At 37.6% G+C, this 24,920-nt stretch overlaps 1 protein-coding gene and 2 pseudogenes across 1 annotated transcript; 2 read left to right on the top strand and 1 right to left on the bottom strand.

Annotated features, from left to right (window-relative positions):
- Window positions 1–3,219: 3,219 nt before the first annotated feature.
- On the top strand, window positions 3,220–5,200 carry LOC143564515 (pentatricopeptide repeat-containing protein At4g21065 pseudogene; annotated as a pseudogene).
- A 5,761-nt stretch (window positions 5,201–10,961) lies between these two features.
- Window positions 10,962–13,914, top strand: LOC143564526 (cytoplasmic tRNA 2-thiolation protein 2-like). The gene is made up of 7 exons (XM_077051779.1): window positions 10,962–11,284; window positions 12,323–12,677; window positions 12,758–12,844; window positions 12,914–13,035; window positions 13,174–13,252; window positions 13,332–13,696; window positions 13,778–13,914. The coding sequence occupies exons 1-7, from the start codon at window positions 10,989–10,991 to the stop codon at window positions 13,824–13,826; spliced, it is 1,353 nt and encodes a 450-aa protein (XP_076907894.1). The 5' UTR covers window positions 10,962–10,988; the 3' UTR covers window positions 13,827–13,914.
- An 8,169-nt stretch (window positions 13,915–22,083) lies between these two features.
- Window positions 22,084–22,884, bottom strand: LOC143564537 (protein MIZU-KUSSEI 1 pseudogene; annotated as a pseudogene).
- Window positions 22,885–24,920: the final 2,036 nt, after the last annotated feature.

Below are 24,920 nucleotides of genomic sequence, written 5' to 3' on the forward strand. Positions count from 1 at the left end.
AACGCCGATATGATTTCGGGTCGGTGGACCGAAATCAGAAAATTTGTCGGCTTGTTTACTAATCTGTTCAACAGGAACGCCGGTCGTATGAGACCAAGTGGCAGTGACGATTTGGCGGTTTATAATTTCACTGTCGAAGAGTGGAAGCAGGAGTGCCTGCGGAGGTATGGGACGGTGAAGACGTGGGACGATGTAAAGGTGTGGGAGAGGTTGAGAAGGTGTTCTAAGTGGGTTGAGCTGGTGGCGCCGGACGTTGATGCGGAAGTAGGGCCGAAACGGACTAAAACTAGTTCGTCTGGAGCGTACAGCACTTCCGCCGGGTCGGATTGCCGGGTTGGATTCGACCTAAACGTTGCGGGGGAGGAAACGTCTTCACCGCCGAGGAGGCGGCCATTGGGAAGGGACGCCAGGGGCAAAAAACCGGCTGAGGGGGAAGCCGTAAACATCAACGATCTTGTTGAATCCCTCAATAAATTCAACAAAACCATGGAGGTGGTCTCTAATGACAAAAAGGAAAAAAAAAAAGAATGAGAGATTTGGAATTCCTTACAAGAGACTTCAGTAACCTAAATCCGGTCGACCAAATGCTGATGGAAAAACAAAAGGAACGTATCCGGAAGAGGTTGATCGAAGAAGACCAAGCCGAAGAATAAGAATAATGTTTTTTTTTAGTACTTTAATTTTTTTTTTAGATATTAATGTGTTTTTTTAATTAATGTGTGTTTTTTTAAATAATTTATGAGTTTTTTTAATAATACGTTTTTTTAATACATTTATAAAAAAATAAAAAAAAAACCGCTCGCGCCCCTCCACACCATGCCCCGGGGCGCGAGCACCACTACCAACACCCATCTTATCAAGTTTCTCTCTCTGCCACACATCACAATATTATTGGCTGGCGCCCCCACTCGCGCCCCCTGTTGCGCCCCCCACACCCCTCAGCGTAATGCTTTGCCTTTATGCAATCATTGACAGCTATGAGACATTCCTCCAGCAGGACCAACGGGGACACTTGACAACCATCCCTTTTATATAATTTTCTTTTGGCGTAATATTATATATATATATATATATATATATTATAATTTGCAACTTTTGTTCAACACAGTAAAACACTATTCATTTCATCATGCTACAATTGTTGGTACAACTTTCTTTGTATGTTATACATATTGTGTTGTGTTTTAGGCTTTACACGTGTTGTTGCTTTACCCTAATCATTTGTATCTGTCTTCATCTTCAAAAGGTTTCTCCTCTCTCTCACTCTTCATTCATCTTCGTCATTGAGTTTCACCGGTATCTCTCTATTGTTTGCCTCCATTTTTATGTTGTCTCCGCAATTCGTCTTTTGCCGGGTTCCATTTTGGTACCTAGGCGGCGGCGGAGATGGCGGTTGCAGAGACCAACGACTTTTGTTTGTCTATGGTTGTGACAGAGGGGAATCGGTGTTGTTCTCCGCCATCTGTGCTTCGATTACGACCGTTGCCGGGTTCCAATTTGGAACCCACGCGGCGGTGGTGGCGGAGACCGATGACTTTTGGTTGTATATGGATGTGGCAGAGGTTAATCTCGATTGACAGCTCCAGTATCTTCATCATCGGCAATGGATGATGATAGGAAGTCGTCATCGGCCGTTGTCTTTGTGTTTCAAGTAGGTTTCTATGTTCTCAGATTGCATATATTTGAAGACAATTTTTTTCATATCGTTTGAAGTTCCTTACTTTCTGCTAATTAGATTTTTTATTTTTGTTATATGTTCTTCGATTGTCCTAATGTGGATCTGATTTGGCTTTTTTTTTTCTTTTATGTTTGTAATTGGAATTATTACACATTTGAGACTAATTAGGCTATTGGTTCTGTTTACATTATTGAGTGCCACTTGACATATGATAGGAGGCTTCAAATTGTTAAAACTGATGTTGTTCAATACGAAAATATGATTTTGGCTCCTAAAGTGAAATTTATTTGTTTTATAGAGGTTTAAGTTCTTTATTTATCCGGTTCACATAATGTGGTTATGATTGTGTTCTTTTAGAAGCCTGCGTTGCTATATTTATTTCCTTTTGTTGGTTATAGATGATTCACTATAGACAATATTTTTAACTATTTGTTTTTTTTCTAGATTATGGCTAGCATGATTCTTTTGTTAATGTATACATTAATCATGAAAAGAGGTTTGCTTTTGTGGATATGAGATCGGTTGAGGATCCGTAGCCTATGATGCATTGATGAGGTTAAGAGTCGATGGTGGTGTTGTGCTAATGGAGGAGCCGTTGACCCGTTTGCTTAAATGGATTAACATGCAAAGGTATGATTCCTTGAGATAATATAACGAGAATCAAATATTCTTTATTGTCAATAGGATTTCATGAATATAATCATTCACATTGGCTTAAGTTTCTTTATACTCTTGATTGTAATGCTAAATGGTTTGATGTTAACAGTTGCAACATTGAGGTACCTGTTACAAAAGGCTTGATGTAGCTTCATTTGCAAAGATAATTTCATTTTGTTTATTATAATAGCTTATAATTGAATTTCCTAACCTCTTGGTTTCTGAACTAATTGCAGTTGTCGTGTCATAGCGGCAAATGATAGGGTTTGTAGCTGGCGGTGCTGAAGCGTATTGGGTGGTTTCGGTTTTGTATACAAGGTCTCGAATGTTAATCAAGGACCCGTTTCGTGTAACCTTGGAAGGACTTAGTTTCTTTGGCTATGGTTTCACACTCCCCGCAACGCGGGGGTCGAAATACTAGTTCTTGTTATGTTGCAATATATGGTCAAATTGAATTTAGTAATGCATGTTACAACTTATTTTCCGATAATAATTCATGCCAATAATGTGACCAGTGATAATTATAACACCATACAGCACATACGCCATTCACCACCATTGTTGCGTTTTCATCCCCGTTGTATTGGCATGAAAGCCACTACCCCTCGCTATCATCACATTAGTTAGCATTGAGCTCCACCCTCGCTGTTCATCGTAACATGGAAGTCCACCAGTCGTCCCCATCTTCCTCCATGCAAAATATCCTTTTAGCACCCCATCATCACTCCCCTCAATGTGATAAAAAATATCGGCCAAGGAGTTATTGTTTGGATTATCAAAAATAAATATCATTTGTGTAACCATTTTTGAACCGGGTCTATGCTTGCATTTGTGACGGTTTAAAACCAACAGGTTCTCTTGAAAAACATTCTGACCCTGATGACATGCACTCAGACCACTCCACTCTCAAAAAATGCATAGCTCTGTTACACTCATGCGCCACTTCACTCCACAAACTCCACCAAATCCACGCCTTCTCCGTCAGACATGGCGTCCCAGTCAGCAACCCCGACATGGGCAAACACCTTCTCTTCACCCTCGTCTCTCTATCCGCGCCCATGTCCTACGCCCACAAAATCTTTACCCAAATCCACAGCCCAAACATCTTCACATGGAACACCATGATCAGAGGCTACGCCGAGAGCCAAAACCCAAAACCCGCCATGGATATTCACCGCCAAATGCGGTTGCTTTCGGTTCAACCCGACACGCATACGTACCCGTTTGTTTTGAAAGCAATTGCTAAATTAATTGATGTTAGAGAGGGTGAATTGGTGCATTCGGTTACTTTAAAAAATGGGTTTTCGTCGTTGGTGTTTGTGCAGAATGGGTTGGTTCATATGTATGCTGCGTGCGGGTGGGTCCAGTGTGCACGTAAGGTGTTTGATGAAATGTCTGAGAGAAATCTTGTTACTTGGAATTCGGTGATTAATGGGTTTGTGTTGAATGGGAGGCCGAATGAGACATTGATGCTTTATAGGGAGATGGTTGACGTCGGGATGGAGCCGGATGGGTTTACTTTGGTTAGCTTGCTTACGGCGTGTGCCGAGCTTGGTGCATCGGCGTTAGGTAAACGGCTTCATTCGTACATGTTTAAGGTTGGGTTGGCTGAGAATTTGCATGCTGCTAATGCCCTTTTGGATCTTTATGCAAAAACCGGAAATATTACTGAAGCGCAAATGGTTTTTAGTGAGATGAAGGAGAATAGTGTTGTGTCGTGGACTACACTTATTGTTGGTTTGGCTATGAATGGATTTGGTGTCGAGGCGATTAATCTGTTTAAAGAACTTGAAAGGAAACAACTAACACCGAGTGAAATCACCTTTGTAGGTGTACTGTATGCTTGTAGTCACTGCGGAATGGTGGAAGAAGGGTTTGCTTATTTTAAACGAATGAAAGAAGAATACGGAATCGAGCCGAGAGTGGAACATCATGGATGCATGGTTGATTTGTTGGGAAGATCGGGTCTCATGCAACAAGCATATGAATACATTCTCAACATGCCAATGCAGCCGAATGCAATAATATGGAGAACTTTACTTGGAGCATGCACGATTCATAAGCATTCAGATTTAGCAGAAGTTGCACGGGCCCAATTGATTCAGTTAGAACCTAAACACAGTGGAGACTATGTATTGTTATCAAATCTTTACGCTTCTGAAAGACGGTGGTTGGATGTATCTAAAGTGAGAAACACAATGCAAGAACAAGGGGTGCAAAAGTCTCCTGGTCATAGTTTAGTTGAGTTAGGTAATCAGGTCTATCAGTTTACAATGGGAGATATGTCGCATCCAGAAAGTGAAGATATTTATGCGAAACTGATGGAGATTACAAAATTATTGAGGTTAGAAGGTTACGTGCCACATGTTGCAAACGTGCTTGCAGATATCGAAGAAGAGGAAAAGGAGACTGCTTTATCGTTTCATAGTGAGAAGATTGCTATTGCGTTTATGCTTATTAAAGCGCCTTCTGGAGCGCCTATAACGGTTGTGAAGAACTTGAGGGTTTGTGCGGATTGTCACCTTGCAATAAAGTTGATTTCAAAGGTTTATAAACGGGAAATTGTGGTGAGAGATCGAAGCAGGTTTCATCATTTTAAGGATGGGCTTTGTAGCTGTAAAGATTACTGGTGAGTAGAACGTATGAAACTTCAAGAAGTTGGTTTAAATTTATCAAGTTTCTGACTTTTGTTACAAGTCTCATAGTTTCATGCACTAGTTTGATGCTCGTTTGGTAACTAGAATGATGGCTTTAGATCAAGGTTCTTTTGTTTGGTTGTAACTACTTTTGGACTGTGGAGTGTGGACTCTGATTGTGAAAGAGCAGTTTTAGACAGTTTCAAATTTGTTGGAGGTGCAAAGTCAGTTGCATGACCATTTGATTATTTTGGAAGTATATAACATCTGCTGCTGCTGCTGCTGCTGCTGCTACAATGACAACTCGAAATTATGTGTTTTTTTACAACCTACTGTTATACAAGTGTCATGCTTTGCTGCATTTAACTTAAGAATTTTTGGAAAAATGATCAGATTTGTTGATTTTAAACTGTAATAGTCTTTACACAATGGGCTGCATTGGAGAACCTATGACATGCTAATTTTTTTGTTATTTTTGATTTCCTTCTTGTGCATAGGTATAGGGTCCAAGGGGGACTACCAACTAAGTTGAATAATTATCGTTTTGATCATATCGGTGGAATTAACTTTAGGGCTTTAAATTTGTTTTAACTATTGACGCTACAAGAGTTACTGCCTAGACGCTAAAGTCTCAGAACAGTGAAGGTTGGAGAAAATGATACTTCGGATTGACTGCTTAGGGTTAGGACTATGAGACGGATCTGGAAAACAAGAAGCACCATAGAGTCTTGCCACGAGTATAACGGGGTTTTCTCTGTGACCACCTTCTGGTGTAAGAATAAGCATTTGTAGGAAGATGTGAGTGAAGTAATAAGAGAAGTGAGGATATTACCTGGAGAGGAGGATGGTAGTTATAGGACGTTTAGGTGATGACGTTTTTGTTAAAAAATGTAATATAGTGTGCGCTTATACCATTTACAAAGTTTGGTTATTTTATTTGACCTTGTGTGTAAATCTATCTAATGAAATTATACGAAGGCGATGCAAAAATTTATGACATTATTATTACTGATCAATAAAATCAATATCTACAAAAAGGGGAGTATCAAATTATTTTATGGTAAAAAATTCATTTATTTCAATTCTTTTGAAAGAACAAGAAGAAAACAAAGAAAACAGAGGATCTGTTGAATTTCAAGTAGTAAGTTTCACCAATAAGATATGGAGACTTACTTCACATTTGGAATTGCACAAAAAAGACTATTTATCTCAGAGAGGTCTGCGGAAAATTTTGGGAAAACGTCAACGGTTGCTGGCTTATTTGTCAAAACAAAATAGAGCGCGTTATAAAGAATTAATAGGGCGGTTGGATATTCGAGAGAGAAAAAGTCGTTAATTTGAAGAAATTGAAGAGTTCATTTGAATTCTTCGCTTAAAGTTTGATGAACTTCTTTTCGCTTTCAGCAATTCATGGAAGAATGAATCAGGAAAAACCTATGACCGTACCATCTACAAGAAAAGACCTCATGATAGTAAATATGGGACCTCACCACCCATCAATGCATGGTGTTCTTCGACTCATTGTTACTCTAGATGGTGAAGATGCTATTGACTGTGAACCAATATTGGGTTATTTACACAAAGGTATGGAAAAAATTGCGGAAAATCGAACAATTATACAATATTTGCCTTATGTAACACGTTGGGATTATTTAGCTACTATGTTCACAGAAGCAATAACTGTAAATGCGCCAGAGCAATTAGGCAATATTAAAGTCCCTAAAAGGGCCAGTTATATCAGAGTCATTATGTTGGAGTTAAGTCGTATAGCTTCGCATTTGTTATGGCTTGGCCCTTTTATGGCAGATATTGGGGCACAAACTCCTTTCTTTTATATTTTTCGCGAAAGAGAATTGATATATGACCTATTCGAAGCTGCCACCGGTATGCGAATGATGCACAAATTTTTTCGTATTGGTGGAGTCGCTGCTGATTTACCTCATGGCTGGATAGATAAATGTTTGGATTTTTGCGATTATTTTTTAACAGGAATTGCTGAATATCAAAAGCTTATTACACGGAATCCCATTTTTTTAGAACGGGTTGAGGGAGTGGGCATTATTGGTGGAGAGGAAGCAATCAATTGGGGTTTGTCGGGACCAATGCTACGAGCTTCCGGAATAAAATGGGATCTTCGTAAAGTTGATCATTATGAGTGTTACGATGAATTTGATTGGGAAGTCCAATGGCAAAAAGAGGGGGATTCATTAGCTCGTTATTTAGTACGAATCAGTGAAATGACAGAATCCATCAAAATTATTCAACAGGCCCTAGAAGGAATTCCGGGAGGGCCTTATGAAAATTTAGAAATCCGCCGTTTTGATAGAGTAAAAGATACTGTATGGAATGAGTTTGACTATCGATTCATTAGTAAAAAACCTTCTCCGACTTTTGAATTGTCGAAGCAAGAACTTTATGCGAGAGTCGAAGCACCAAAGGGAGAATTGGGAATTTTTCTGATAGGAGATAAGGGTGTTTTTCCTTGGCGATATAAAATTCGACCGCCGGGGTTTATTAATTTGCAAATTCTTCCTCAGTTAGTTAAAAGAATGAAATTGGCTGATATTATGACGATACTAGGTAGTATAGATATCATTATGGGAGAAGTTGATCGTTAAAATGATAATTGATACAACAGAATTACAAGCTATCAATTCTTTTTCTAGATTGGAATCCTTAAAAGAGGTCTATGGGATCATATGGGTGCTTATCCCTATTTTTACTCCTGTATTAGGAATTACAATAGGTGTACTAGTAATTGTTTGGTTAGAGAGAGAGATATCCGCAGGTATACAACAACGTATTGGTCCTGAATACGCGGGACCTTTGGGAATTCTTCAAGCTCTAGCAGATGGTACCAAATTACTTTTCAAAGAGAATCTTCTTCCATCTAGAGGAGATACTCGTTTATTTAGTATTGGACCATCTATAGCAGTCATATCAATTTTATTAAGTTATTTAGTAATTCCTTTTGGTTATCACCTTGTTCTAGCCGATCTCAGTATTGGTGTTTTTTTATGGATTGCTATTTCAAGTATTGCTCCTGTCGGCCTTCTTATGTCAGGATATGGCTCAAATAATAAATATTCTTTTTTAGGTGGTCTACGGGCAGCTGCTCAATCAATTAGTTATGAAATACCATTAACTCTATGTGTGTTATCAATATCTCTACGTGTGATTCGTTAAGACATAAATTTCCCGCTATTTCTTTTCTTTCTAGGAAGGAAGTGTCATGAGTTGAATATATCTTTTCGTTTTTTTATTCATTATTCGGGGGTTGATGAAGGAAACCAGATAGTTATATGAGTGAAAGAAACGGCTTATAAATTTGCAGTAAAAGATTGAATCTCATTTCCTATGTACAAAAGTTAAGAAAAGTTAATATAAGTATTAGAGACTTTTTACCCCAAGATTGATTGATTAGTCATCATGACTTGAAGCGGGTTCAAAAGATCAACTTTCTGAGGTTTTTACTATCTATTACCATATGTATTACCCGAAAGTAGATTGATAAAAATGAGTGGATAGCTAGGAACACTAAGGTACACAAAGGATTCGTAATAGAGATTATGTAAGTGTATTTCTGTGTATAAAAAGAATTAGGGGCTTTAAATTGGTAGAAATGATCAAGGAGTACTTCCCAGATTCCGATCCAGAGTATACTTCTATTCACCGATTTTTCACTAGGCAATTTTTTTTGTTTTTCGTCTCAGCATTAGACAATCTAGTCTTTGTTTCAAGTATATTTAGAGAAAAAAATACTGTCTCTAAGGCCTCAATTCTATTTATCAATTCATTATTTAAGTTGTTATTTTTATCTTGATTGGTATAAAGCCACTCGGCGTATAGTTCATCAGGGGAGATTTTTTCTAATGTAAACAACGATATTCTTCTTGCTAGTATTTCCCCAAAAGTTGACAAACTCGGAGGATATGTAAAAGATATTCTTTGTTTTCCATCGCTTTGGCATGTATAAAAAAAAACATTGTGAGGCTTCTTTTCTTACAGAGCCTTTCAATTTTTTATTTATCTTTCTTATGTATCGTAATGGACGAGTCCATCGGTTATAATCGAAAAAAAAAGTAAGAATAGGTTTTTCAAAAAAAAAAAAGTATTTTTCTTCATTTTTTTTCTTTTTTTCAAGTATTTTGAACTTCAAATTTTCTTGATTCCCATACATATAATCAACTTCTTCTTCTTCCATTTTGTCGAGCTCGTTCAGTTTATCACTAAAAATAGGTGACGGTATTCTGCCTAAATAGTAGACACAGGTAACTAATAATAAAATACTAAAGATACCAGCAATCTTTTTTTTTAATTCTGACTTTTTAAATTCTGACACGCCCGTTATGAAATGGACTTTGATTGCACGTTAACAATGTAAAGTTGTAGCATTTTGTACGATGTTATTATGTGTGTCATAAACTCGTGTACATAATAAAACACACATCTAGAGCCGTTTAAATCCACTCCGGTACATGTGTAGTCTTCTCATTGCTTGTGAAAGATAATGTGTATGTGTAATGAGAGACTTTGTTGCTCGTGAGAGGGGAATGAGAGAAGCGGTGGAGAGAAAAACACTTTTTAATTGATGATTAGAGCTTATATAAAAAGCATACTACTCTCAGCATGTCGAATTTCTATTGTTCCTTAACCTTGATATTAAACCTGTAGAGACGTACCCCATCATGTAATCGAATTTTATAAGTCACTTCTTTTAAAACTTTTTATAAAATCCTATTTACAATTCATAATGAGTTTTATATAATTTACTATAAAACGATTACAATAAAGTGGCAGGCAAACGGGCAACAAGCTGCGCCGCAACCCCCTTTTGAACAGCAAAGCCAATCCCGCTAAAAATGAAGCTTTGGGACCTAGAAGCTGAAGAGGTTCCGTGTACGACGCGCTGAACCCTACTCAAAAATTTCACAGCCTCTAGAGCCAGAAAACCAAATGTATCAAAGGAAAATGATAGAAAGACATGTTGATTATCTAAACAAGCTTTCTCGTGTTTAACAACTTTGCCCGATTCAGCCTTCAACGCAGCCTGACCCACAACAAACCCACGGTCCCTGAGCCCAACAAGAGGAGACACTCCTGTAAGATCCACACAGGCGTGTTTCCCCCCTGCCCACCCGAACACAAGAATATCAGCTGGTCGTAAAGTAGACCTCCCTTCAATAGGATCCGTGAGAAAGTTAACAGGGGCCTCCTTTTTAGCAGAAATCCATGCCCGTTTAAGAACATCACACAGAACATCCCTAACCATATCATGTCTGTATTTAAAGCCAGGCAATTCTTTGCAATGCACCGCATGGTCACCAAAAGAATCCAAACAGACCTTGCGACAAATTGGGCAAGGTTCATCCGTCGGGAACATAGGGATCATTAACCGGTACTTAAGGATAGCCCGATACTCCAAACCTGACATACGTTGGCCTAATCCTTCAATGGGGATAGCCGTTAGAAAATCCTGAGCCCGAGGAGCCCGAAGGCATTCAAACACCGCCTTTTGGAGAGGGGATAGATCAAACTTCACTTCTAAACTCTTGACGATTCCACTAAATAAGGCACTCGCCACAACATGTTGGGCTTTAGGGGGGGGGGGGCGGTGTCCTTATTAGAGAACCCGCTAAGATCAAAATCTGGAAGTGAAGTACATAAACGATCCATCGCACACCCATAATCAGAGTCCAACCCATAATATCACAACCCCGAAGAATATGGTCTTGCAAACACCACGACTGTGCTCTCGAAGCCACAAAAGCATATGTAGATACATCCTCGGCCGAACAGAGACCCAACCCCCCATAACGGATCGAAAGTGACGCCAACCTCCATTGGAGATCCCCAAAGAACGGACAAATATCTTTTTTAACCTAAACATACTATTTTTAAAACTTACAACAAATATCTTTTTTCCGATCTAAACTGTGCTAGTTTATTTCCATTTGTAACCGTCAAAAGTCAAAACCCTAAGCCCCTGAAGCCCTGAACGATCACAGCGACAGTCAATGGCGTGCAATGGCAGTGGCACCGGATGCCAATTAGGTTGCTACGAAGACAACACCGACGACAATTTAACCACGGAGAAGAAGTTACCTGCTGATGCTAACGGCGACCGCCGCCACCGGACGACGTGTCTCAAGTGTAAAGCAGTGGAAGCCACAGTCTTCACCGGCGGCAGATTCTGTGCCGGTTGCTTCCGGAGTAACCTGTATGGAAAGTTTAAGCTTGCTGTCACTTCCAATGCTATGATTTCGCCCACTGATAAAGTCCTTGTGGCCTTCTCCGGTGGACCTTCATCTAGGTTAGTTTTCTTATTTTGATTAATATTTTATATATATTATGTTTATATGATAAAGCTATGCTGTTTTGATTGTGTTATGAACTTATGATATGAAATTAGGTGTTTACTTCTGTTCATTTGAATTTGCCAATTTGGTCTGTATATAACATTGATATTATGTAATTAGAGTGATAAAAATTATTGAATTTGGGAGCTTTTAATATAGTTGAGATATCTTGTGGAAAACTATAAGGTTATGTTCACTATGTGTTCCACGCCTTGTGCAATTTAATTAAGAGAAAATCATGAAAGCAGTCATTTTTCTGACTCTGTTTAACCTTTATGGTCATGGCAGGACAATTTCATGTATATAGCATGAGATAGGTGAATCTTTGATCATGCACCTACTTTTACTAAGGATATGTTTATTCTATCAGCTGATAATGGTCCATATGTGATATGGTATTGTGCATCACATTAGTTTAAGTCATTATTGATGGGAAAACGTCTGATACACGAGTAAAAGTAGATGCACGAAAGTCGCGTATCTCATGACTAAATGCGTGATTTTTTTTACATGGATCTTTAGGTGTGAGTGTATAAGAAATTACTTATTTCACCCAAGAAAATGATTATTTTTGTGATTTTCTCTGTAATTAATTGCTGTTATTGTGTAACAAAACTGATACGTACCCAATTCTACCATATGCCATTAACGGGTCAAAATGCCATGGCATCTATACGTCCATGCCATGGAAGAATAAAGAGAACGTGAGAGGCTGTTGCATTCGTTATTATTTCCTTTATTTCCTCCATGTTGCAGTAGGTTAATTGTTAGTGCTTTAATGGTAGTAAGTTACTTTATTTCAGTTACTTCTCTTTTGTTTTGCTGTTTAAGCAGCCCTAAGTGTTCACTTATGATTCCTATTGAATATGAATTGAGTCTTTTCTAAAAATTTCCGAATTCTCTCTTGTCTCCTTTATTTTTCTGTCTTAATCTGAACAATATCAAAAACGTAGTGGCTAAGAAGGTAATCATATAAAAAAATTGCTTTGCAGGGTGGCTCTTCAGTTTGTTTCTGAGATGCAACTCAAAGCCCAGAAAAACTATGATGCAACTGCGAACAGAGATAGATCTTTACCAGTTTTTGGTGTTGGAGTTGCTTTCATTGATGAAAGTGAAATTCATCCAGTCGCTTCAGCTGATTTTGATAAAGCAGTTGAAGACATTAAACAGATTGTGTCTAATTTACCACCGGCAACAAAAGAATTGCACGTGGCTCCTATCAGTAACGTCTATTCAACAAAAACCAGTGATGGAAAAGAGTTGTTAAAGAGTTTAATCAGCGCGGTCGGTGATGCCACTGGAAAAGAAGACCTTTTGTCACATCTACGTATGCTTTCTTTGCAAAAGGTTTGATTTTTGTTAATAACTATATATTGATCAGTGTGTATAGTCAATAATTTATTTGTTGTATTGCATGAACTATGCAGATTGCTACTGAAAATGGTTACACTAAACTTGTGTTGGGCTCATGCACATCAAGAATAGCTTGTCATGTACTTGCTGCAACTGTTAAGGTTTGTTTCCTTTTTAGTGATTAAAGATTTTTAATGTTATTTTTAACTGTTTTTTTATAAAAAATTTAGGGACAAGGGTACTCGTTAGCTGCAGACATACAATATGCTGATGCAAGATGGGAAGTCCCTGTAGTACTTCCCCTACGTGATTGTCCATTGCAAGAACTTAATATACTTTGTAATCTTGATAGGTTGGTACATAATAATAATAATAATAATAAATTATTATTATTATTATTATTATTATTATTATTAGTCATGGCTCAAACCATTTAAAGAAAATGATATTATATATTCTAAGTTGGACTAATTATGTATTAGCATTACAGTTTAAAGACTGTGGAGACTTTCAATGAAACTAGTGCTGGGATTAACAGTCTGATCTCATCATTTGTGAAAATCTTGCAGGTAAACATCAATTAACCAGTATTCTATTATTTAACAATAAAATTTCTAAGTTTACTGGTCTTTAATTTATTCAATTCAGGAAGAAAATCCTTCTCGAGAGTGTACAATTGTAAGGACGGCAGGGAAGCTTACTCCATTTCCTTTTAACAGGATTCCAGAAGCAAACGTAGATGATGCTGACCTGGCGTCTCAACGCCGTCACAAGAAGTTTAATTTAAAGCCTATCGAATCTCTTCCACCTGAGTCATTTTGCCCAATTTGCAACAGCCCGATAAGCAGTTACAGTAATCCAGAATTAAGTCCTGAACTTTTTCGGGCTGCTTGTTGTCTTAGTTGCCAATATCAGATTGTTCCAGATGAATCGTCATCTATGGACCAGTTTTATTCATATTTACCTGAATCTATCATTGCAAGAGCGAAAAATGGGAACCAAAAATGGATACGGTAAGAACTTTTAAAAAGATAAAATGTTAATTCCTTGATACAAGTTTGTTTTAATCACAATATATAAACAATCTTTTACAGGGAGAAAATACAAGATTGTCTGCTTTTGGACGATGAAGATGAAGTTTGAGTAGTTATAATTGCCCACTTTCAGAATATCATACAGAGTGCATCATTAGTAGCTGGTAATTTAATTTGTTTTAAGAACCGGCTTTTAGGTACGGCAATGATTTTGTTCGACTTGTCAAAAGTGTCATTATACTTGTCATTATTTCTTTTATACAAAACATAGCAGCAGTGAAGTTGTGACATATAGCAGTCTTCTAGTCAGATGAGCGTAAATATTGAAAATGAAGGGTAGATTGTCCAGAATAGATACAAAACACAACGAATGAGCTACAATCATGTCATGTATAAAAAAATGTATATTCGTCTGTACTGATAAAACACATGGTCGACAACAGGGTGGGTTTCCACTAAATGGCTCCACCATAAAGTGGTGAGCACAGAGCACCCAACATGTATAGGAGGCTCGTGAAGATGAGATGGGTGTTTAGTATTAACATCAAGTGTGTGTGTCAAGGCATCATACTTTGCCAGTATTTTGGTCCTAGGTTGGTTCAAGTGTTTGATTGAACGTTGCTAAATAGTCATGTCGTTATTTTTTCCAAAGCTTTTAACTTATTGTATGGTTTCGACCGTGCTCGTGTCAGGACCATTCATTTTTTCTCGTAAACTTGTGATTTTGTTTGGTCAAAATCTAGTTTTTCGCTTTGTGATGTAAAACTGGACCAAAATCCATTGAAAATATCTAATCTTTCTTGAAAAAAAAAAGCCCTTAGCTTAGATTGATAGATTTATTCGTTCAAAGCAAGAAAGATGTGTTCGATGTTTTTAAGTAGCTGGTCATTTACTCATATACGACGCATTTTGCAAAGTTTGTCAAATAATTTAAAATGTCAAATCTCTTTAAAAAGTTTTTTTCCCTAACATATCTTCGTCTCTGTGGTCTAGTTTGTTTTGCCATTACCACAAAAAAAAAACTACGCATGGTCATCCATACGGTTTCATTTCTTATCATTTTAGTTCAAATTACTAACTCTGCTAGTTGTAATATGTTAAGTTAACGTAGCATTACTAACTCTCAAATTCAATTTAAAAAAAAAAAAAACTTTATGTATGTGCTTTTTGTTTTTTGATCATACAGAGGTTCTAAATCAGTTTAAAACCATCTTCAACTCTACCATCGTCTTCAACCCAGAGAGAAAGATAGAGAGGTGGGTGGTGGCAGTGGTGGTAAGTAGGAGAGAGGTCGAAAGACTACATTACCCTTGTGTGACCTAATTTAACGAAATAAGTTAACTAGGTTAGGTTAAAGGCCAAAATGTGTAATATTTGGAAACAACAAGTACAAAAGTCATCAATTTTAAAGAAAAGGGGTAATTGTTGAAATTTGTATAAAGATTAAGGACAATTTTTGTAATTTATTCGAGTAATAATAACGAGATTTGTATGTTTAGTTATCTACATATCTCATATAGGGGTGTCAATAGTGTCGGGTCGGCGAGTTGACGGGTTGATAAGTTTCAGGTTGGCGGGTTAGCGTGTTGAGATTCTTCAACCCTGACCCAACTCATATTTTTATTCGTGTCGTGTCGACCCAATTAAATTCTCGTGTTCAGGTTGTGTTTCGGGTCCAACCCATTTTACATTTATATATGAGTATGTATGAGTAATACTTATTGACTTGGTAATAAATTAAACAATTGATTATTCTTATTCATAAAAAGTTGTTAATAATTTGTGATAAAATCTAATTGTTTTTGTGTATTTTATATCTCATTACCAATAAACAAACTTATATTCACATAATTAGCTCAAGATAAGAACAAACGAATGAAATAACTAGAGAATAAATAGTTAAACTAATAAAATGAAAATGCTGTAAGTAAAAAGTAGATAAAAATAGTGTAAAAAGAAATAAGTATTATTTTTAAAAGTTAATTGATATATGAAAAATTAAAAATGTATGTATTTAACTTTAAAATTTAAAACTTCTTATATCTAAAATTAAAATATTAATTTCTCTAAAATTGTTAAACGGGTTAACAGATCAACCCACTTTTTAACGGGTTGGATTCGGGCTGACCTGTTTTTTACATGTGTCGGGTTCAAGTTGACCCGTTTAAGAAAACGGGTCGTGTCAGCCGACCAAAAACCTATATTTTTTCGTGTCGGATTTCGGGTTGTGTCAGGAATTGGCACCCCTAAATTCTCATGTATTAAAGGAGCATCTTTGTAACATCCGATCTTTTGTACAACACGTATATTTTGTTTTACCCACAATGAGCTCATGTATTTGTTTTTTATTACCTCGGTGGAGACTTCTTCAGAGGTCACCTATGATAGTATTACTTCCACCTGTAGAGTTTTCATCTTTTTTTGCAGCCAACGCGCTAAAAACTTATTAGGGATATTTGAGGCGGGGCACGCTTATGAATAAAAAATATCTCTTGTCACAACCGATTTAGAATTTTGCCTAACATGTTTACAATCTTTATTATATACACACATGATACTAGTGAGCTTGTGTCATATAAAAATAACCTACCAGCTAACTCACAACTAACTAGATATGACATGAAGAAACAGAAACGTAGCACACGATTCTATGGCATAAAAATATGAATAAAGAATATACTATATCATATAAAAATACCATATGTCCTTTATTTTCCTCATATTTAATTTTGCGTTGCCTTGCTACATTCAAACACGGGGTTTTAGTCAAACGTTATTTATTTCAAATTGTCAAATAATTAATTGATAAGGATTTCCGATTTCTATTCATAATAAAACTTCCAAGACTTTGAACAATATGAATTTGCTTTGCTGAACCGGAAAGAAACAGATGTTACTTTAATCAAATGCCATGTTTTTATTTGAAGTATTTGGTGGGTGATGGTATTGATGGTTACAAGCCCAAGAGAAGGGACTGGGTTTAGTTATTGGAACCAAGACTCTGCTACTAGAGGTGTACAAAACCGGTTTTAAATCCAAACCGAACCGGTTTGGTCAACGCCTGGTCAAAACCGGTTTGACTCAAACCGGTTCGGTTTATAAACCGGTTTAGACACAAGATAGGTCGACCTGGTCATGTTGGTTCGGTTCGGTTTATAAACCGATTTAACCGGTTTTAAACTGGTTTTCCTCAAGCCAGTTCGGTTTATAAACCGGTTTGGTCGATCTTAAGGGGAACCGGTCCTGAAACTGACGGTTTGGGTCGGTTTAAAAACTGGTTTGGGTGAAACCGGTTTTAAACCCAAACCGGTTCGGTTCAGTTTACCTAAAACCGATCCCAAACCGGTTTTTTTGTACACCTCTATCTGCTACCATCACTTCTTTTTTTCACCTCAAAAGCAAAACCCCACTTTCCTTTTCAACATTCCTAAAGTAATTTCATTACAAAAGAACACATATTCTTGTAAATGTATTAAAATAAGTACATGATATTTAATACGAGTCACAAATATAATAAATTACTCATCACTCTTTTGAATATTTAAAACTTTCTTAACTACTGTTCAAAAAATTCCATATAACAAAATCCATCAAACTCGATCTCATCAACTTTGATTTCCAACACCATGACATCATTTTCTCTAGCCGCATTAGAAAGGCCCAAAATCATTGATGGAACGGTGAAGCTTAAAGGGTCTTTCTAACCAGGTGGAGACACCCCCACTATTTTGTTCCTAAAACCTAACGTGTTTATTTTCTTGTGATCTTGCTTGATCAATCACTAAAAAACACTTCTGATTTAGATCATAATCTTAACGAGTTTAGCAGGCAGAGCTAATAGGGTGGTTAGACTTGTGGAATTGGTGGAGACACAGACACTCAAAGATCCAAGCTTTTCGAGGTGGAGACACAGACACTCAAAGATCCAAGCTTTTCGAGGTGGAACCAGACAATTAGGGTCATCCATCATTAGGGATGAGAATGAGACGTATGCCGGTAACAACAATCTACACATGACAATATAACTGCATGTTATACTACTTATATAGTATCCAGTACTCGACACCTATCAACGCTCATAGATATTAGAAATATTTAATTACAGTCTTACGTGATTTTCCTCATTACTCCTATTAGAATGTCCATTACCTAAACTTAAAATATGGATCATTCTAAGTCATAGGTAACTTAAATTTGTTACACTTGTTGACGCATAAGAAAACAAGAAGAAAGAGAAAAGGTTTAAAATAAAAGAAAAGAAAATGAAAGGAAAAGGGGGCGGCAAGGGCGGTGGCATTGTGACGGGAGGGATCTCTGCCTAAAATTCAACCTTTTCTTCCATAATTATCTCACACCACGTATATACAATGTTCTTCCAATCACATCTCCTCTCTCTGTATTCATATTTCATACTTTGAAGCTTTCATCACTTTAATGAAATCTCAATAAAGTTAAGACAGAGAAAAAAGCCCATAAAATAAAACCCAATTATTATTATTATTATTATTATTATTATTATTATTATCTTTTCTTTTAGTAGTACTCCTCATACTCAATTCATCTTTCTTTCTTTATTTCTCTCTCCACAATATTATTATTATTATTATTATTATTATTATTATTATTTATAAACTTCACTTTTGCCAGCTCCCTTGTGGTCTTCTTGTCCGTCCTTCCTGCCGTCTGTTTCTTCTCTCTACTTCATGTTACCGTCATCATATCACACACCTTTTGGTTTCACAGGTGAAGAGGTAGGTCCCAGCAGAGCCCAGTTGGACCCGCAAGACTCACCTTGAAGAGAGACGTCTGCGCAGAAACCAACTGGATCCGCAGGACCCACCATGCTCAGAGACGTGACGTCCTTACGCGCAGTACGCAAGCTGTTCCCGCAGGAAATGCCTCCCAATGGTGAAGTACTCTGCCTGTTCCCGCAGTTGCGGATACAAGCCATCAGGGAAGGCCACCCGCGCAGCAAGGCTACACGCACAAGGCACTTAGCTCTCAATAATTCAGTTGTCACCTGAAAGAATGAGCAAAGCCGGGAACAATCCCGCACAAAGGCGGGAGGGGGAATACTCCCGCCCAAATAAGCCAGTCCGTACGATACGGGAAGATCTTTGTACTGTACCTGACGAGGTATGGGCAAAAGATCTGACCAAAGATACGACAGCTCATTGACAACAGTATGGCGAGCAGCATGCTCTTGTACTGTATGTCACTATTAGCCGCTGCCTACTCACCAACTCCTGTCATACCACGTGCATAGCCGGCAGTTGGTGGAAAAGGAATAGTACACAGCAGGCCTGGTCTCTCTTCAAGGTGAGTGTGAAAGTCGTTGCGTGGGGAAGGCGGCAAAACCCGCATAAACCCAAAAAATGGCAAACCTGCACGCAGGTCAGTTAAAGGTAAAGTTCAGTCATCCCACTAAATGAAAGTGCCGGTCTATCCGCATGAATCATGATAGAGGAAACTGAACACTAACCTATTAACAACCGCGCGTCGAACGGTTAATTCATTCAACACTGAAGCCGGTTTTCACCGCATACATAAGTGTGAAAGTCGTTGCGTGGGGAAGGCGGCAAAACCCGCATAAACCCAAAAAACGGCAAACCTTCACGCAGGTCAGTCATAGGTAAACTTTGGCCATCCAACTAAATGAAAGTGCCGGTCCTAACCGCACAAATCATGAGAAGAAACCGAACCTATTGACAACCGCGCGTCGAACGGTTAACTTATTCAAAATACTTATAAAAAATTTCTAACAGGATGAGGAAAACCTCCACGCAGGTCAGATGTAGGTAAAGTTTAGCCATCCTACTAAGTGCAAGTGACGGTCCTACCCGCACAATCACGAAAGAGGAAGCAAAACTTCAACCTATTATCTACCACGTTCAAAGGTTAATTTATCCTAAACACTTAGAAATTTCTAAAAAGATGAGGAAACCCTCCACGCAGGTCAGATGTAGGTAGAGTTTAACCATCCTACTAAGTGCAAGTGACGGTCCTACCCGCACAATCATGAAAGAGGAAGCAAAACTTCAACCTATTATCTACCACGTTCAAAGGTTAACTTATTCTAAACACTTGGAAAATTGCTAATTTAAACTAAAGTATGCAAGTCATATAACGTTTATAAAGCAAGGAATCCAGTGAAAGTAGCGGTCTTACCCGCACAAAAATTTATATTTCATAATATTCATTACAAGAATGGCCGGGTAACTACCCGCTTACAAGAATATAAATGTTAGCTAGAAGCATACATTCTATGCACTGTGATGTATTCATGTATCATTAAGCAAGAAGTATACATTCTAATCCTATGCATGTTAGCTATCAACTAGATCACAAAACTACTTTCTAACCCCCTTTGCACCTTGGTATTTCAACGGACTCTTGACCAACTGTCTTCATTGCAAGTCGACCACATCCGTTGGATGCTTTGGTTTCCAGACATGAGAAATCGGGCTATCCATAAACCTACTTCTTCTCGGTCGAGCCACAGGTATTGACTCAACTATCATTGACCGAGCCGTTGATGCTTGACCCTAAGGAGACTACACCCTTTGATGCGTGGCACACCTTTGTGGGTCCCACATAAACGATTGCCTGTTCCCCGAGTGTCCACCATGCAGGGTGCAACACTGGGTTTCATGATTAGAGTGGTCATCATGCTTGAGCTAGAGCTCGAGCTTGGTTAAGAATGAAAGGTGGCAACGAAGGCCCGTCTTCCTGGCTTCAGGGTTTGACTAGTCAAACTAGCAAGATGAGTGGGTTTGACCGCCTTTCTGGGCTCTTTAGAACAGTTTAAAGTTTCAAAGTAACGGATCTTAAAACATTTTCTTTGTCCTTCTTTGAGAAAAAGATGTAGTAAACAGCTAAACGGTTTCAAGTTTTATGAAGCAGCAGATGGCATGGGCGGATCCACCATGTAAAGGGGTAGTTCTCGGAACCATTTGAGTTTCGAAATAATAGTGTATTGGTATATAAAAAATAATAGAGTGAACCACCTTATAAATTAGAAATGAACCATCCTAATTTGAATATAAGCTATTGGTTTGGTAGATAAATCTCTAAATTGGTAGGTAAATTGAATGTCACATGTTCGAATCTGTTTTACGCTACTTTTTCTTATTTTTTTTATATGCATCATTTAGAGTTTAAATCCGTTTTACACTATTTTTTTAAATTGTTTTTTCTCTGCAGCTTTTTAGGGTTTCATAAACTAGAATTATAAACTAAGATACAATTACAAACGTCGTTCTCTGCCTTGCTCCACCATAATTATGCAGGCGCCACACCGATAGTTCGGGCATCCATCCGAAGGACCGTATTTATATTATGTAACAATTTCCAAAGATGAAGTCTCGTAGGAAACAACTATAAATATTTTTTTTAATTCATAAAGACCATTGTATTTATATTATTTGTTTTTTAATTTCGAATGATGGTGTCGTTTTTGTTATTTTATCGTATTTTTATTATGTAATGAACCGACCCGAAATATTTATATCTAATTCCATGAAATTTAAACATTTGAACGTAGTGCACCACCTGAAAAAAAAAATCAAGATCCGTCACTGACGGATGGTGATGGTTGTTGATTCTTCTTGGAGGAAGTTTCATCTTTGAAGATGGGCCCGAGCCCAGGCCCAATATCGGTCTCTATCCTGAAATAGTATTCGGACTTTGTTTCATTGAAGAAAATAAAGGGTGTGAAGAAGCCACAGCAAGAGCTCTATTCTGTTGAGTCTGCCTTTTTTTGGCTCCTCGGCTAATTGGTGTTCAAGACCTTGAACCTACATGTAAACGACACGTTTTGAGTAATGTTGTAGTTATCTCTAATGGGTTGATGTAAGATCTAACTCAAAAATCTCAAATGTGCCAAAACTTATTTATTGTGTAATCAAATGCATAAAACCATAATGTCCACTTTACAAAAATAGCTGATCATTAGGGGTTGGTTTTGAGCTAAAACCGAAATATCTTTTTATGAATTTTTAAAAACTGTACGGTTTTGGTTTTTCTACTTTTAATTATTTGCGTTTGAAATATTTGTGCCAAACAAAATGGTCCAAAGAAATAAATTTGGACATAAAGTATTTGTTGAATAATAAATATTAATAATATAAAACGATTAAACAAAATAAAAAGAAAAAAAAAACATATGAGTGGGGTTAATAAACTTATAATTTTACGGTATAAGAGTAGTTCCGAAATTGTTTCCTCTAATTTTCTTAGTATCATGAACACAAAAGCCCATATATATTTACTTCTAACACACTCATTTAACAAGTAAAGATATTAATCTGGAACAAACTTACAAACGTACAATATCAAAAGTAAACTCGATCACTTAACTATAATAACTATATCCTAAGCAGAAATATACTGAGTTCAGGCCCTCCGGTACTCCCATCCGGGTTCATCATATAAAACGCTTCCGAGTCACGACTCCCCACGACTCGCTCAAACCTTGCCCGCATAAACAACAACTCCCCTAACCCCTCATCACCCTTCCTCTTCCCGCCATCTTCAACCACCGGTATCACACCCGCCCCCACCGATATCGTCTGGACCGTGCTCAGCACGTGCCAATCAGACTCAGTACACGCCCGTGTCAACGCGTACCCACACTTACGCCCGTTACAATACATGCTCCGCCTAGGCTCATTAAACAACTTATTGTTCACTCGACCCGACCGCACGTATTGTTTTTCGCACTCCAACGCGATCCTAACCAACCCGGACGATATTTCCTTAACTAGACCGGCTGTTGATATTACCAGCTCGACCACTAGTATTGGTTCCGATTTTGGGTCGTACTGCACTGCGAAGCTGACGTGGCCTCTTCGGTATCCGAATAATGTACCGGTGATCCTACGAGTATGTGATGGCGATAATGAAAGCTGTGCGGGTAAAAGCCAGCGGTGGCACGTGGGGAGGATGCTAGGGAGTGATACTAAGTTAATAATGGAACGAATAAACCGGGAAGTGAAGAAACCGGGGCCGCAGCCTATGGAGGCTCTTGCGGCGGGCTGTTTGTGGATATCGGTGGTGGTGGATGATGGGTCGATGATGAAGGAGGTTGAGGAGATGTAAGGGGATGGGATTATGGCGGTTGAGCTGTTGCAGCTGCTGGTTCGACGGAGAAGGTGGACGTTGTTCATGATGATGAGTGATGGATATCGAAAGTGAAGGACATAATGAAGCTGAAACTGAGAGTGTGTAATGATGGTGTTGGAGGAGTGAATTTAAAGGGGGTGGAGGTTATTCGTGAGTCAGTGGTTAGTTTATGATTTGGTTTTGTTTGATGATGTTATACTGAATCATATTTTATTAAATGTCTACGTTCTAAGTTGATAATATTGTTTAATATGTTTCATTTCTAATCATTCAATTCTATAATATTTGTGTTAATATATGGTAATTATGTCATAGGTGGTCTTTATATTAATTAATCATGAAGATGTATGTACGTTCGTTAATTCATTTTTTATTTTGGTTTTGTTTAGTTTTGTTATAAGTATCTTGGAATATTTGTAAAAGTTGTATTATATATATCGACATAGGTGAACACTTAAATACGAGTTATACATATATGGTCGTAATTATTATTAATTCTATATGAACTAGCCAAATGAAAATTGAAAGACTACATCAGAAAATCTAAGTTAACCAAATCAAATAAAGTTTAATTGTGTTATCTTAAGTCTTTAACAAGTTTAAGTGTCATTTCGTATATAAGACGTGTCAGTGTGATAAAATATTATGGGTATTTCGTATTTCAGTTGAGCTTTAGATTCTTTAAAATGGCTATATAATTTTTTTATAACTAACAGAATTAATCATTTTTAAACTAAACAGTAATTTTATAAAACAATTCAAGGTTTCAAAACACTGAATTGTCGTGGATAAATAAAAAACCTAGGTTAAACATTTGGCTTCATTTTGGTTTTCAAATCATTTAACCAAACAAGTTTGACATATGATTTCACATTTTGGAAATCGCATGGTTTGTATCTCATGGATTTCTAACCGTATTAGGGGACATCCTTGCACGTACGAGATGGCCACATTCAACCTTTGAAGCATTCCACCGGATAAGAAGCCCAAGTTATCCTCTCACGGTAATGGTTGTAAAACTCCTGACTAGGCACCGAGTACTCGACGAGTAATTGCTACAAGGTATGGTGCGGAGGCGACTTTTTTTAACTCCGCCTAGTTACTCGGAATCGATAAAAAATGGTCAACCTCCGTCACAATTGGATCTAGTCGGTCAACTCAAATACATTTTGATTTTAAAAAACTAAACATAATTCATATTTCTATAACATTAAAGATTGACTTTTATTTTTTCAATTAATGATTTTCAAATTTTAGATGCTTTAGCATTTAAAGATGTATCTTTTTTATTTATATCGATATTCACGTATTTTGTATAAATATTAGTAGATTTATGATACTTGACATATATATAAATTCCCAAAAATAAGTTTCTTTATAGTTTACCATGTCCGAGTACTCCCCGAGTACTCTCCGCATAAACCGAGTACTCGCAACTCCCTAGTCGACTGCCCTGGGAGCACCTAGTGACTTTTGCAACCATGGGGTACAATGCAATATCTCACATTAGTTTGTCCTAACTTTGGCTATGTCGTGCAGAAGGCCTGTTTCTTTAAGCATGACCTGTGTCACATCTACATGTCCTTAAATGTTTTATTCACTATGTTCAAGGTACTTTTACTCATGGCCTACAGTTGTGTACATCATATGTTGATTGTCTAGACGGGGTGTCCTGACACTAAACTGTCTACGACGGGGTTCTGTGTCTTCCTCTGTGATAATATTGTATCTTGGTTGTCCAAACATTAGCTTGTCATCTCTCAATCTATCCCAAAAGCTAAATATCATGTTATAGCCAACGTTGTTGCTGAACGAACTTTGTTATCTTCTTGAGTTACATTGTCTCGTCTCTCATCTCTCATGCCACCGTTATGTTTTGTGACAACGGTTGGTGCCATGTATTTAGCCTCGAATCATGTAAACAACAAGGGGCCAAACATATGGAAATAGATTTACACTTTCTGAATAGGCATGCACCATCAGTCAGGTTCGTGTGTTACATACTTGCATGTAACTCGTATCTTTTCCAAAAGATTTACCATCGTAACTCCCGGGGGGGGGGGGGGGTGGGATAAGAAAA

This window comes from Bidens hawaiensis, unplaced genomic scaffold (assembly GCF_021521415.1).
Source record: "Bidens hawaiensis isolate Kalapana, Puna unplaced genomic scaffold, B.hawaiensis_p1.1 tig00001206_1, whole genome shotgun sequence".
In the NCBI taxonomy this organism is placed as follows: domain Eukaryota; kingdom Viridiplantae; phylum Streptophyta; class Magnoliopsida; order Asterales; family Asteraceae; genus Bidens; species Bidens hawaiensis.